Source organism: Vulpes lagopus, chromosome 23 (genome assembly GCF_018345385.1).
Source record: "Vulpes lagopus strain Blue_001 chromosome 23, ASM1834538v1, whole genome shotgun sequence".
Classification (NCBI taxonomy): domain Eukaryota; kingdom Metazoa; phylum Chordata; class Mammalia; order Carnivora; family Canidae; genus Vulpes; species Vulpes lagopus.
Genome location: NC_054846.1, coordinates 36,880,019 through 36,893,434, shown reverse-complemented (window position 1 = coordinate 36,893,434; position 13,416 = coordinate 36,880,019). Strand labels below are relative to the sequence as shown.

The 13,416-nt window shown below is 33.3% G+C and overlaps 1 protein-coding gene across 1 annotated transcript; it reads left to right on the top strand.

Moving 5' to 3' along the window:
* Positions 1-936: 936 nt before the first annotated feature.
* Positions 937-11,804, top strand: NTS (neurotensin). Its single transcript, XM_041739040.1, has 4 exons — positions 937-1,103; positions 3,323-3,384; positions 9,057-9,281; positions 11,481-11,804. Exons 1-4 carry the CDS (start codon positions 1,031-1,033, stop codon positions 11,631-11,633), a joined length of 513 nt encoding a protein of 170 aa, XP_041594974.1. The 5' UTR covers positions 937-1,030; the 3' UTR covers positions 11,634-11,804.
* The last annotated feature ends 1,612 nt before the right edge of the window (positions 11,805-13,416 follow it).

Genomic DNA, 13,416 nt, shown 5'->3' with positions numbered 1-13,416 from the left:
GGGAAAAAAATTGATGTAATGGTAAAAACCGGTAAGAAGGAGATTATAAAAAGAATAGGTTATAGTATCAATGAATCCAAAAGGAGCAGAGCAATGCAGAGGGAAAAGAGTAGTGTATCAGAAATCATCGGTAATATATAATGATACGGATTTCCACTTATTAACACAAATAGTTGTTAGTTGGATTTCATAAACATGACATTGTTTTTCTAAGACATCTAACCAAAGTCAGCATACATAATTCAATCATTCTCTCAGTTACTTAAAATAAAAACTTTCCAATTTGTTAGGAAATAATGTCCTGTTCCTTAGAACTACTGGTCTTTCATTTTTTAATTGTTTTTTTCTTTCTTTCTTTTGTTTTCCACTTGATCTCTATATCATACCTGATTCTCTGATTATCTTTCACTTTCTTCCTTCTTCTAGCATTCATTATATAAGACCTATATTAGCCCCTAAACCGGAAAACATTTGCTCCCAAGTGTGGGTTATCAGAAAATAACCCCAACTCTTTAAGACTCCCAAAGCTTAAGAATCACTGATGTCATACATTCATCTCGGAGACTTTGCTTATATTAGAAATAACAGTTCTCACGCTTCACAAAATCAAAATGACAACTTCTTGGAGTCAGAAATGAGAGGAAATGGGGAAAGATAGGTACTGTAAGTTTTTTTTTTTTCCAGTATGCTCTATGTGGAATTGCTTTTGAATGACTCCCATGCGTCAGAAATCCAGAGCAACAGTGGCAATTAGGGTAGATGTCACTTTCACTGGAAGTGGGGGAGGTGTGTGGGGGGACAAAGGAAAAAGGGAGGAGGAAGTGGAGAGAGGAGAGGAGGGCACATCCTGAAAAGATAATCCCTGTGCTATCATGACATCATCGTTCTGCATGTATATATAGGGAATGGCCAAAGCATCTCTCAGAGTTCACTTTCCCAGTCAGCTGAAGGCAAGAGGAAACGCTAGAGAAAGCCCCCTTCAGCCTGTCTGTGACGTTTATGGACTTGGCTTGCTAGAAGGCTCAAGGAGATGATGGCAGGAATGAAAATCCAGCTGGTGTGCATGATACTTCTGGCTTTCAGCTCCTGGAGTCTGTGCTCAGGTAAGCTTAGCTGCATTTCACAATTCCCTGGAGTGATTTCTTTTTGTTTTTTTCACTGTATTGCTACTTATGTTAATGCATCCAGGGAAAAGAGTTTCTCCTTTATTCAGGATTTGCTTTCTCAATGATACAAACTGAGTATATTCTTTCTCTGTCATTATGATTACAAGAACTGAGAGATTTCAATTTCCCTTTTAAATCTGCAAAGTAATCAAAGAGATTTCAATGACACACTTCATGCCCTCCTCTTGGAAGGTAACCACCAGAGTAGAAACAAAAATGTGTAGAACTTAAATTAGGCTGGTCAAAATCTGATGAGAAGTACAGATGCAGTGCCTGTCAAAGTGCAAGCTCGCAGTTAAAACCCATTCCTTTCAAAATGCTTTTTCTCATCCTCACTCATTCTCTTAGGAAGCAGAGGCTTCTCCCTCTCCCAGATTATTTTTTTCTTAACTGTGTGTGTATGTTAAGATACAACTGAAGTGAAAACTGATGTTTAATGAGTGAATGAATGAACCGTTATTTATAGAAAATTATTCCTAAAAATATAAAAATATTCCAAGTACTGTTAGACAATACATTTTGTATAGTCCTTCTATGTGACAAATAAGCATACTATTAATTTAGTTTTTTTTCATGTTGTTTAAGTTGATACAAAATGTAATTGGAAAATTGGCATGTTTATATCAATGTTTTGCATGTGATACCTAAGAAGCCATGTATTGCTAAAGATCTATCAATAGCTTACCTTGAAAATAAGACTTGAATTTAAAAGAGTAACACAAAATGTTATAATATTGCAATATCAGATCAAAGTGGAAAAAAACATAGGGGATAAATGCAGCAAAAATCATTTCACCTGTTTTATACTTTTTATTTTATAAATATGACATTGAAATGTTTAATCCAAACTCCTGCTATGATCTTATTTAAATTTCGAAACTAAATCTGGCAGAAGATATAAATGTTAGCAAATTTCTTTATTTCTTTTGATCATGAGAAAAAAGATCTTGAGCTTCTAGGTTCACAAAACTTTTAATGGTATAAATACCAAATTTTCTACAGTTATGATTTTATCTATTACATGAGGTTAAGGGTATATTTAGAGCATATGAAAAAAATTGGGTTATTGATTAAACACTGTGTTTACTAACTCTTGAAGCTTCTTGCTCTGATAAGTCAAAATCTGTAGGGATTTTGGTATACAGTGTTCCTAAATGGCTAAAGGAATTTGTCATTCTCTTGAGAAACAGACTGGGCTTTGAGCAAATAGGAGAAAAAGACCTCTGGTGTAATTTAGGTCTGGATACAATTTAACAAATGGTTTCTCTAAGTGTGACACTTCTTTTTATTAAGAGTGTGTACTTCAAGGAAGATGGTCATTTTAACATCTGCTTTGTTTTATGACAGACCAGTGAGTATGAATTAAGTCATGTAATTATGGTTTTCTATAACTTTATTCCTATTACTAGTAGTATTTTTCTAAAGTTTTTTTCTCTGCAATATATTGACTAGGGGAAATTGGAAAGGATGTCCTAATAAAAGTCAGAGGTCCATTTTCAACACAAGTACACATGTATTGATGGACAATTCCACTTTGGCTTACCCAATCTGCTTAATAGCCTGTGATAAAATAGCTAAGTACACATAACTCTAAGTTCTTCATTTAAAGTAAAAAAACAAATCTTTCAAAGTGTGTTTTGTAAAATAACATCTCAAGTTGACTAAATCTCAGTATCTTTCTTATCCTAAAATTATCAGTTAAACAATCCCTTTGGTTTTGTCTTGAAAAAGCATCATGTACACATCTTTCATTATGTTGTTTTTAAAATATCAATATGCATATATTCTATATATGTAAACTATTGCTGGTAAAAATTAACCAGCATTTTTGATGAAATCTTTAGTAGATGATACAATCAGTGTTTTAAAGAAAAATACTGAGATTCAGAGATTAAACAACTCCAATACATCAATAACTCTTTTGACATATAATCATGTGTTTATTTTCTTAGAAGTGCTTTTATTATTCTAGCTGCCTGTTAGCCTGAAATAAAACCATAATTATTTTTTTCTGAATATTATTTTAAGGATAATAAATAGAAAAACAATAAGCCTCTAAGACTAATTTTTTTGAGATTAATCTAAAATCTGTAGGTTACAATATAATTATTTGATATATGATTATATAGTAAACATGTGGTTTTGATTTTACTCAGATTCAGAAGAGGAAATGAAAGCATTAGAAGCAGATTTATTGACCAATATGCATACATCAAAGGTAACTTTTTCTTTTCTTTAACCAAGAATTGAAAAGCATATAAGTTCTCATTATGAACATGATGTCCTTTTCCTACAGTTAATAACTTCCCATTAAGACTAAAAAGTTCATCGACAAGCATTTCCTTTTTTCAGAAAACTTTTCCTTGAGTTCAAAGGAGTTAAGGGTGTTGATGCGAAAGGAAAAGAAATTATAGTGACTATCCATCAGTATATTGCAACTTTAATTAGGTAGTCGCATATTATTTATGTGGAGATGACAATGTATTTAAAGGAATCCTGTTTCCACTCCTATCACAATGTGTGCAGCAAAAGGTATGCCTTCCGTTAAATACATGCAGGAAAACGAAGTGACATTTTAGCCTTTTTTCTTATATTGGGAAGAGTAAAATGGAGTTCTAAATTAAAAATCTCCTAGTCATTTACATTAAGTCTATGACTAGATTTACATTCTCCCTATAACAGAAGTGTCATCTACACTGCATATGGTTTTTACTGAATCAAGTGAAACTTTGCATATCCGACTCTGTTATTCCTCTCTTGCCGTCTTGAAAACAAGGTTCCTAGATCCCAACCTGTACCTAGAAATAAAACAATTAGAACATACTTGATTACCATGCTACTACACAGTATTGATTTACCCAGAGCAAGTCAATCAGTGTGTATCTAAATGCAGAAACAGAGAACAGAATTTCCAACCAAAAGACGTTTCTCAAGGAAAAATCAAATTTGAGTTGAGGCAGACTCCTGGTGTAATCACTACCATAGCACTGGGGTACCAAGGCAGAGGATTCAACAGATGTTATGATAAGAAGGTAAGTGCTCAAAAATCCTAATTTTTGAAGCAATACTCCAACTCATTCCTGCTACCTCAGGTTTCTCTTCCTTAATTGGATGAGCATGTCCCAGGTACAATGATCCCTATTATACTTGTAGAATTATATATGATAGTGGTTTTGAAGGAGAAATACCCATTTTTGGATGTACTTGAGAGTGTGGGGCATTATTATCTGAAAGCTAACAAAGATATGTTGTCTACAATGATCCTTAAAAGACATTGGGGAAAATTTAAGTGTGTATATTTTCACCGTTGCCCAGATCTACTGAAGTTGAATAGATTAAAACCAAATTCTTTCATTGTTTGGTAGGCATTCCACCAGGAGAGATCAAATTTAGTTTAGTCATTAAAACTCAATAACAAATAATGACCTTAAGATAATTGATCTTTTGTTTCATATTCTGTCTGAATAGCAACACTTACAATTACTTCAACTCAAAAATAGGAAAACAAGTAAAGCCAATAGTTTGTGTTTAAAAATGGGGCAGATTGGAATGACTTAGCTTCTCAGTAGAGATTTTACCTCTGTAATTCTAAGTTTACATTGACACGTAAAAATCCTAAATAATCCCCCAAATGTAGTACAGTTGGGGGAGTGCTAGTTGCTTTGTGAAAATGTGGAAGTAGAGCTATGATTTCTTCCCTAGAGTTGCAAGGGAAAAACAATTCCAGTTTATGGAGTGGTTTGGTTTTTCTCTTAAATACATAAAAATACAGGTACAATAACATTTTTCTCTTTTATTTAGTCTTGGAATATATCTCTAAAACAGATCATGGGAAAAAATTGAATCCCATTGCCTCCTTTTAACTGAGGAAAGTAAAATACAGTCTATAAGGAGAAGGCACCCAGAAGCATAATTCTTTCAATTTTGCTGCTCGGATGGGAACAAAAAACTCAGCTCACTCCTTATTTTTTTCAAAACTACTATTGTTTATTTTTCTTTGGCTTAATTGATTTCTGGTGGGTGTAGAGTTCTATGCAAATGAAAAATCCAAACTTATGATCATTTTAGCTAAACTACTACATTTAAAAATGTAAGAGAATAGTATTTGATATTGGTAGAACACCATTATTAAAAGCTTCAGAAAACTTCAGGTTTCTTCTTTCCACTTTAAAGGTAAAATATTTGAGCAATTTCAGTTTTAGAATAAAGCTCTTTAGACATTGAAATACTAGTGTGAAAATTTACTTAACAGACAGTCAAGAGAGAGTCCAAAGCTTGAAAAGTGGAAGATAAATTTTTCTTACAATGTAATTCTCTTTATTACCAGTGCTAGTTTTCATATTGTTCTATTAGGAAAGAGAACTTGGCATAGAAGGCCTTTTTTCAGGATCTCAGAAAGCTGTTACAATGTTGTAATTTTCTATGATCAAACTTAATGCCTTGTATGTAGTAAGAGTTTAATATTTTGGAACTAACGGTGGCAATCTAGGATCATTACTAATCCTCACATTTTGTATTTAATTATAAAACTTCAGAACTCCCCCACAAATGACTTTAATTATTTTCAGTTCAGTGAAATATTTGAATTCACAATTTGCAGGACTCATCTGAGTTCAGGGTATTACAGGGAGTGAGTGTTGCCCACATGGATTAATTAAGGTAACAAAATTCGACCAGAATCTTATTAAAAAGCTAAATCAAGTAACGGTAAGTAAGAACCACAAATACCCTTATTTTCCTTATCTTGAAAACAAGAAGAGATAATAGTCTGAATTTCTTATCTATAGGCTTAGGTCTATTATAAACATTTTTAATAAAATAATTTGATAAGTAAGAATGTTTATTGTTAAAGAAAAATTATTCATGTCACTAGCTAAAGGAAGACTTATTCAAGAGGAACTACTGAAATGGAGATTTTGCAGAGATTAGCTCAACTCCAAACACAATCAGGGCAAGTGCATTTATAGCCAAGAGGCCGAGTACAGCTCAGTGGCTGGAAGAAGAGGAAACATCAAGGCTAGAAGGATTCTTGCTAGAAGACACAACAGGATTCTGATATTAAAGACAGAAATTTGATAAAGTATCTGGTATTTGATCAGATATCTGGGGTGATCAGATACCAAGCATGAGGCATCTGCAGTAAATGGACCCAGCACAATGCTTGCTAAAACTCAACTAAGGAGACCAAGGACAGAGCCTGAGGTTGGGACCTAGTTAAGAAGGGGGCTCAAAGGAGCCTGATTTAAAGAAAGAGAGCCTTTGCCATTTTTCTGAATGAAATAGTTGAAACCTTATACAAAATGTTCTCAAATACAAGATATCTAACTTAGACATCCTGTAGTCAGTAGAGTTTTCTCTGCTGGGCTTCCTAGGTATGACAGGGACCAAAATGACCTTAAATAATTGTACTATTGAGTCATGTAGTGACTACTTTAACTGGCAGAAAGAAACAGGATGATTAATTCAGTTTCCTCATCCAAAAAAGTAACCAGATAACACAAATCCTGACAGATACTTTACAAATAAAGCATTCTGTGGTCATATTAGTTTGGGGAATATTTGACACTATATTGGCACCATTAAAAAGTTACAATGGGGGCACCTGGCTAGCTCAGTTGGTAGAGCATGTGACTCTTGATCTCGGGGTTGTGAGTTCAAGCCCCACTTTGGGTGTAGAGATTACTCAAGAATAATAAATTTAAAAAAATTAAAAGTTACAATTAGTATGTGCAAGTAAAAAAGCTCTGAGGATACCTAAGTTCAAGAAATCTTTACAATTTCTTTAAATTTAAGTTTTCCATTGTACTTGACAGGAGAACTCTTTGAAAAACAATGAGTGCAGAACTAGTGTTCTAAGGAGTACACTTTAGAAAACATTCAATTAGATGATCTACAAAGAACTTTCTAAATGTAAAATTATAGTATTCCATTAACTGGCATGACATAAGGTGTTGCTGCCAAACAGTGGAGCATGTCTCTAAGTTTTCCATAACAGAAGAGGCTTGAGCAATGGCTGGATAATTGAATTCACAGGGTATGGCTGAAAGGATTTCTAAACTGGCTAAAACCATCCTATGTTATGTTATTATATATCATATTCAAGTCAATATCTTTGTACTCATATATTTGCATGTTGTTAGGGTAAAATCTTAATCAAAGGGTGTGTACACTTTCCATGTTTAACACAAGATATCCTTCAAAAAGTTACAACATTCTACACCCAGACTGACAAACATTTAGAAGAGGAAGTGTCTGTATCCCCATCCCCATGTCCCTAGAAATACACCAAATGAGTGTCCCTGTCCTTTTGAAAGTCTTCCGAGGAGGTGTTGGTGGCCAAGTTGAACATCTTTCCATATATTTCTTCTTTGATAAGGGATTCTGTGACTTGTTTACTCATTTTACTTAAACACAGTTTAAAATTTTTAGTTTTTTTTTTTAAATTGGTGCATTCAGCAGTTTCTTTTTGAAGATCTTTACCTGTATTAAGGATATTAACATTTTGTGGCAGCTTTGACATTAAGTCTGGTCATTTTCCAGAGATGTTCTACACATTTATTTATTTAAAATCATCCTTTTCTTTATGGATTGTGGTTTAGATATTTGCTTAATAATACCTTTCTAGGTTTATAAAACAAACTTTATATATTTAGACACTATTCTACTTTTACTCATTTGTAACTACAGTAAACTACAATAGATCAAGAAAGTTATAACTAGATCTAAGTCCAGATTTCCTGATAGCCAATTGTCTCAAGGATTTCAAATGCGAACTCTGTTATATGCTGCTCATTCATTTGTACTTGGACCAATTTGGGGATATTATTTTCTATTCTGTTGGGTTTAATGTTGCCTTTTGCTGAGCCTTTAAAGTACACTTCAGTATCTGGTAGAGTAAGTTCCTCCTCATTACCTTTTTATTTTTCTAAATCTTGTTATTCTCACACCTTCATACTTACAAATTAATTATTTTGCCAAATCCCCAACTCCAAAGTCCTGTATCCCCAGGTTTTCCAAATTGGAATTTTTTTTTTCCAAATTGGAATTTTGATTTTCAATTGTATTATGGGGGGGGGGGAGGTAATTCAGAGACAATGGACATGTGATATTGCCATTATTGAATCCTCCCATCGTGGTTGTGTGGTCATTCACATTTGTGTGTGTGTGTGTGTGTGTGTGTGTGTGTGTGTGTGTGTTTAGGAAAAATGCATGCTTTCCTTTATGCCATTTGAAATTTTTATTATTTTGCATTTAGGTTCTCCTAAGTCTTTATGTTTCCTCACTGATTATTATTGGCACATAGGAAAGTTATTGATGGTAATACTGGTTTCAGACAAGATATAATTAGAAAAAAATTGTAACCCTAGAAAATATTATAATTTACAAATAAATAAATTGATCAGCTGTGATGCTGCCTATGAGAACTATTGATGTGTGGAATAGATTAGTGATCTCACACTACTGTAATTGTCCAAATCTGTTAGTATCGTCGCAGTCCATGCTCCATTAGACACCAAACTGAAGTGTAGTAAACAGAATAGTATTTTTAATATTTTCATCTGTGATATATGCATATATGTTTACATATTTATACTCACAATTATTTCTGTATTTTTGCTTTGCTCATGTATGTGTGCTTGTGTGCATGTTTATAATTGTATTACATTAAAAAATAGAATATAGAATATAAGAGGAATTGGTACTAATAAATTTTGTGATGTAAGGTTACTAAATTAATAGCAGTGTAAATATGAAGCTAGAGTAAGAGATTCTAAAATATAATGGCTTTAATGGCTTAGCATAATGGAAATTAATTTCTTATTTCATATAATACAAGTTTTAATTACCTATTTTTTTATTTTAAGTACTTAATTTTTTTCTATATTTCAGATCAGTAAAGCAAGTGTTTCTTCTTGGAAAATGACCCTGCTAAATGTTTGCAGTTTTGTCAATAACCTGAACAGCCAAGCGGAGGAAACAGGAGAGTTTCGTGAAGAGGAGCTTATTACAAGAAGGAAATTTCCCACTGCCTTGGATGGCTTCAGCTTGGAAGCAATGTTGACAATATACCAGCTCCAAAAAATCTGTCACAGCAGGGCCTTTCAACAATGGGAGGTAAAGCAAAAACAAAATATGAATGTAATTATCGTTATACTAGTTAGCTTTCATTTGTACTGATTTTTTTCTACCCTGATCATTATCAGAACAGGAAGAGTTACAGATATTAAAGAAGAATAAACCATGTGTTGAGGTTAACATTCCTTCAGATCTTCAAAGTGTCCTTCAAATATTTGGAGTTTAGCAAAATATTTTTTCTTCAATCTTAAAAGGGGGATATATCTTAAGGCAGATTTGATCCACATGCTTTTATTGTGCTTAAATGGATGGCATACTTAGGCAATTTTTGGTGGTCGCATGCCTATAAAATTTAAGAGCTCAAAATGTTTTCTTAGAAACACCAAGTCATGTGTGTTTATAAACAAACACAAAATGAAAGGTTCTACTTGTATTTGAATATATCAGGCAAATAAAACTGGAAAAATCCATATATATGTATTCCTATTTCAATTGAATACATAGATTTCAGGTATCCTTAGCATCTAAACTAGGTCCACCACAGCCAACGCAGCCAAAATCCATTATACAGAAAGAACTACACTAAAATAGGATGAAACAGTTGTATTAAATACTATACTAGTGATTTACTGCCTTTGATTTTGGAATAATTGTTTGTTTGAAGGAGGAAAAGAGAAATGAAAATGCTTTAAAGAAAAAAAAATTAAAAATTTTTCCAACAAGGGAACCATTTCTCTCATATTAACCTCTAAGAGAAATCTGCTTAATGATTTGTATTTTGGGTTTACACCAACATGGCAAATCTGAGGGTACCTTTCCTGCTAATATAGCAATCTCTGTAGATGACTATCACAGAGACACCCTGTGGAAAAGAAGAAATGCAAACTAGAACTTCTAGTGTTTATTCTAACCTGTAAACAAAAAGATGTTTTCTAGATGAAAAACAAACAAAAAAAAAGTAGTTTAAATTTTACTTGATGGACTACTAATCCCTAATTCCAATTCTAGCTAAATAGTTTAGTCTCTAAAACATTGTTTAAGTCAATAAAACTTGAAAAATCCTAATTTTAACATAGGGAAATGTCAATTGTATGCTATTTATCCAGGAATTGAAAAGAAAAAACCTCAATAAATTATTATACATACAAATCAGGTGCACATACAATTAGAACTTTCACTATTTTAAATGTTTTACTGAGTAATTTAAAATAAAGTGATAATATCATTCAGAACATAATATGAATAATTATAGACTATGTTCACGGAGAAACATAAGATTTAGAAACTAGATTGTCTGCCAGTACCTGTTTTTTCATCTCTGAAATTGGATGTTATGGGTTGAGATAAAGTACTTGGTGATACAACTCAGTCCATAAGCATTATAATTAAAATTTTAGTCTCCTCTTAGTATTTCTTATGACCCCAAAGTTTAGAGGACAATCACGAACACAAAGACAATTCTTATTTTGAACATTTGTTTTAAAATTTCACATAAATTATGTGCAACATTCTGGGACAAGTTCTTAAACATTTTCCGTTAGCTGAAATTTTTGAATCACACCTGTACCAGAAAAAAGTGTTCAGAGTTAATTTTAGAATGTGGCATATTCAATGAGATAGTAGGGAAGATTCTACATGGAGATGAACTCCCTTAAGTTATGGAATCTGAACTTGTTTCTAATTATTAGGCGCCACAACCTGAAAAGATCTTTACTATTTAAGCAGAGCTTTTCACATGCGAATTTCTGTCACAACTAAGTTAGGCAGAGCAGGCATTTCTCTCCCTTTGATTAAGAAATGGATCTTCGGAATGGCTTTCAAGTCAAGTTGGTAATTAAGAGAATATAAAATATAAAATCCTGTTGCCTTTTGAGGCTAAACTTGGCTTACTAAATTAAAAACTCTTTATTTGTTGTGATTTATAATATATCTTAATGACATTTTAGTCCCTCTGTCATAAATTAAAGCCTGAAAAATCCTCATAACACAACTAGGTGTGTTACTTCAGTTGGAGGTATTAGTACATGGCCTTGAACAGAGAATTGGGAAAAACCATATCCTATCTCAGTCAGCTGATAGTCATCTGTCCTTGGACAAAACATTTAATTGCTTTAAACCTCATGTATCTTATCCACCTGTGTCTTACAGTCTGAATAGCAAAAGAGGTAAAATGTAAAATGTAGAAAACTGAAAGACGTCATGCATGTACGTTTGATTCCTATTGTGCCTATCTTGCAGTTAATCCAGGAAGATGTTCTTGATGCTGGAAATGACAAAAATGAAAAGGAAGAGGTTATAAAGAGAAAAATCCCTTATATTCTGAAACGGCAGCTATATGAGAATAAGCCCAGAAGACCCTACATACTCAAGAGAGGTTCTTACTACTACTGAGAGGATAACTATTTCATTTACATGTGATTGTGATTTATCATCCTTTAATTAAATACCAAATTATATTTGTGTGGTAATGTGACAGAAAACAATTATTGTGTCTCTTCTACAGTTGTGGTTTATTGGATGTGATTTTTCTGCATTAATATTAATTGGACTAAATGTTTTAAAATAAACCTAGATCTTGAGCATGACAATGTGTTGCATGTCATTGGAGTAGGTATTAAGTCACATATAGAATGTCTTGTAATTTTGCAGAGCACTTAATGGGCTGTTTAAACACTCAAAATGTTTGACATTTTAAACCAAATTATAAGGGATTATAACAAGTCCTACAGCAAAGTCTAGCATATATGTCATTGACCTGAAACAAAGTTATAGTACTTCTCTTATCATTTGATTTTTTTTTTTAAGTTGAGAGAATGACATATTCTTTTCCAAGACTCACATAAACCTCTGAGATATGGGGAAGGTAATAGTGGTAAGATAGGATCATCTTAAAAGAATGATTAATAAACTACTGTTAATTATGCCTATCTTAGTGAATGATCTTCAGCTAAATTAGTCTTTCTGTTAAATAAACTTAATGACTAATAAAAAGCAGCAAGCTGCTGGAACCATGTTTCTCCCCAAATTTACTTTCATTAGAAGAGTTACCATTTACTGACTTTTTCCCTCATGCTTTGATCCAGTAAATGATAGCTTTATTTTTAATTTCACTGAGGAATTTGTGTGCCTCCTATTTTTTCCAAGTAGAAGAACATTTCTGAGGCAGAAGGAATACTTGAAATAATTCCTCATAAATTTCCTTTAAGACCATACTTAGTTAGGGTCCCATAAGTACTGACACCTTATACATTCCACCATTAGCAGTGGCTTTTTAGATTCTCACCCTTAGAGGGGTCTAGGAAGACCTCTCCTCACAGGGCTGCAACCTAGTTCATAGTCATTTATGAAAGAAAATATGAGGATTGAAGTTGTGGAATTAAAGGAGTCTTCAAAACTCCAAGTATTTTTGAAAAGATTTCCTTACCTTTAGGCTAAACTCCAATCAGTAGGATAGAGCAGCAGCATAATAGTCTCTGAATTTTTCTGGTAATACCATGACTTCTCAAGACCACCACCCACTTAGTTGTCCTTCACCCTCGTATCAGCTTCAACATTAAGAAGTGACCAAGGGAAAAAAAAAAGTGCCCAAGGGGTAGATTGGGGGGGTGGTGCTGCATGGTACAGTCACTTAGGTGGCTGACTCTTGATTTCAGCTCAGGTCATGATCTTAGGGTGCTGAGATTGAGCCCCACAATGTGAGCCCCACATTGGGCTCTATGCTAAGCCAGGAGTCTGCTTAAGATTCTCTCTCTCCCTCTTCCCCTCCCACTTGCTCTCTCTGAAATAAATAAATAAATCTTTAAAAAAAAAAAAAAGAAAGTGCCCAAGGCCCTGATCCTAAGACAAAAACTATTTCCTAGCGATTAAGAGATTCAGTTCCACTATTCACTAGTAACCCCGGACAACTTATTTAACTTCTCTTCCCTCAACTACAAAATGTGGATAAAAGGATTTGAAGGGGGATAAAATGGTCACATACAAGTAAAATGCTTAGAATGGAGTCTGAATATTCATAACACACTATATTTAACTGTTCTCCAGCCACTTTCATACCATTTTCTTCTTCCTCTTTCAAAAACTACAGAGCATAGCACACTTTCATAATTACATCTGTTTGAGCAACTACTGATCTCCTAATTACTTGCTTCATTCAATATCCTTGAGGACTTCTATG

Coding starts and splice junctions, on each gene's coding strand:
- NTS (XM_041739040.1), top strand. CDS start 1,031: ATGATGGCAGGAATGAAAATCCAGCTGGTGTGCATGATACTTCTGGCT. Junction 1,104..3,322: donor CTCCTGGAGTCTGTGCTCAG/GTAAGCTTAGCT, acceptor GATTTTACTCAG/ATTCAGAAGAGGAAATGAAA. Junction 3,385..9,056: donor CCAATATGCATACATCAAAG/GTAACTTTTTCT, acceptor TCTATATTTCAG/ATCAGTAAAGCAAGTGTTTC.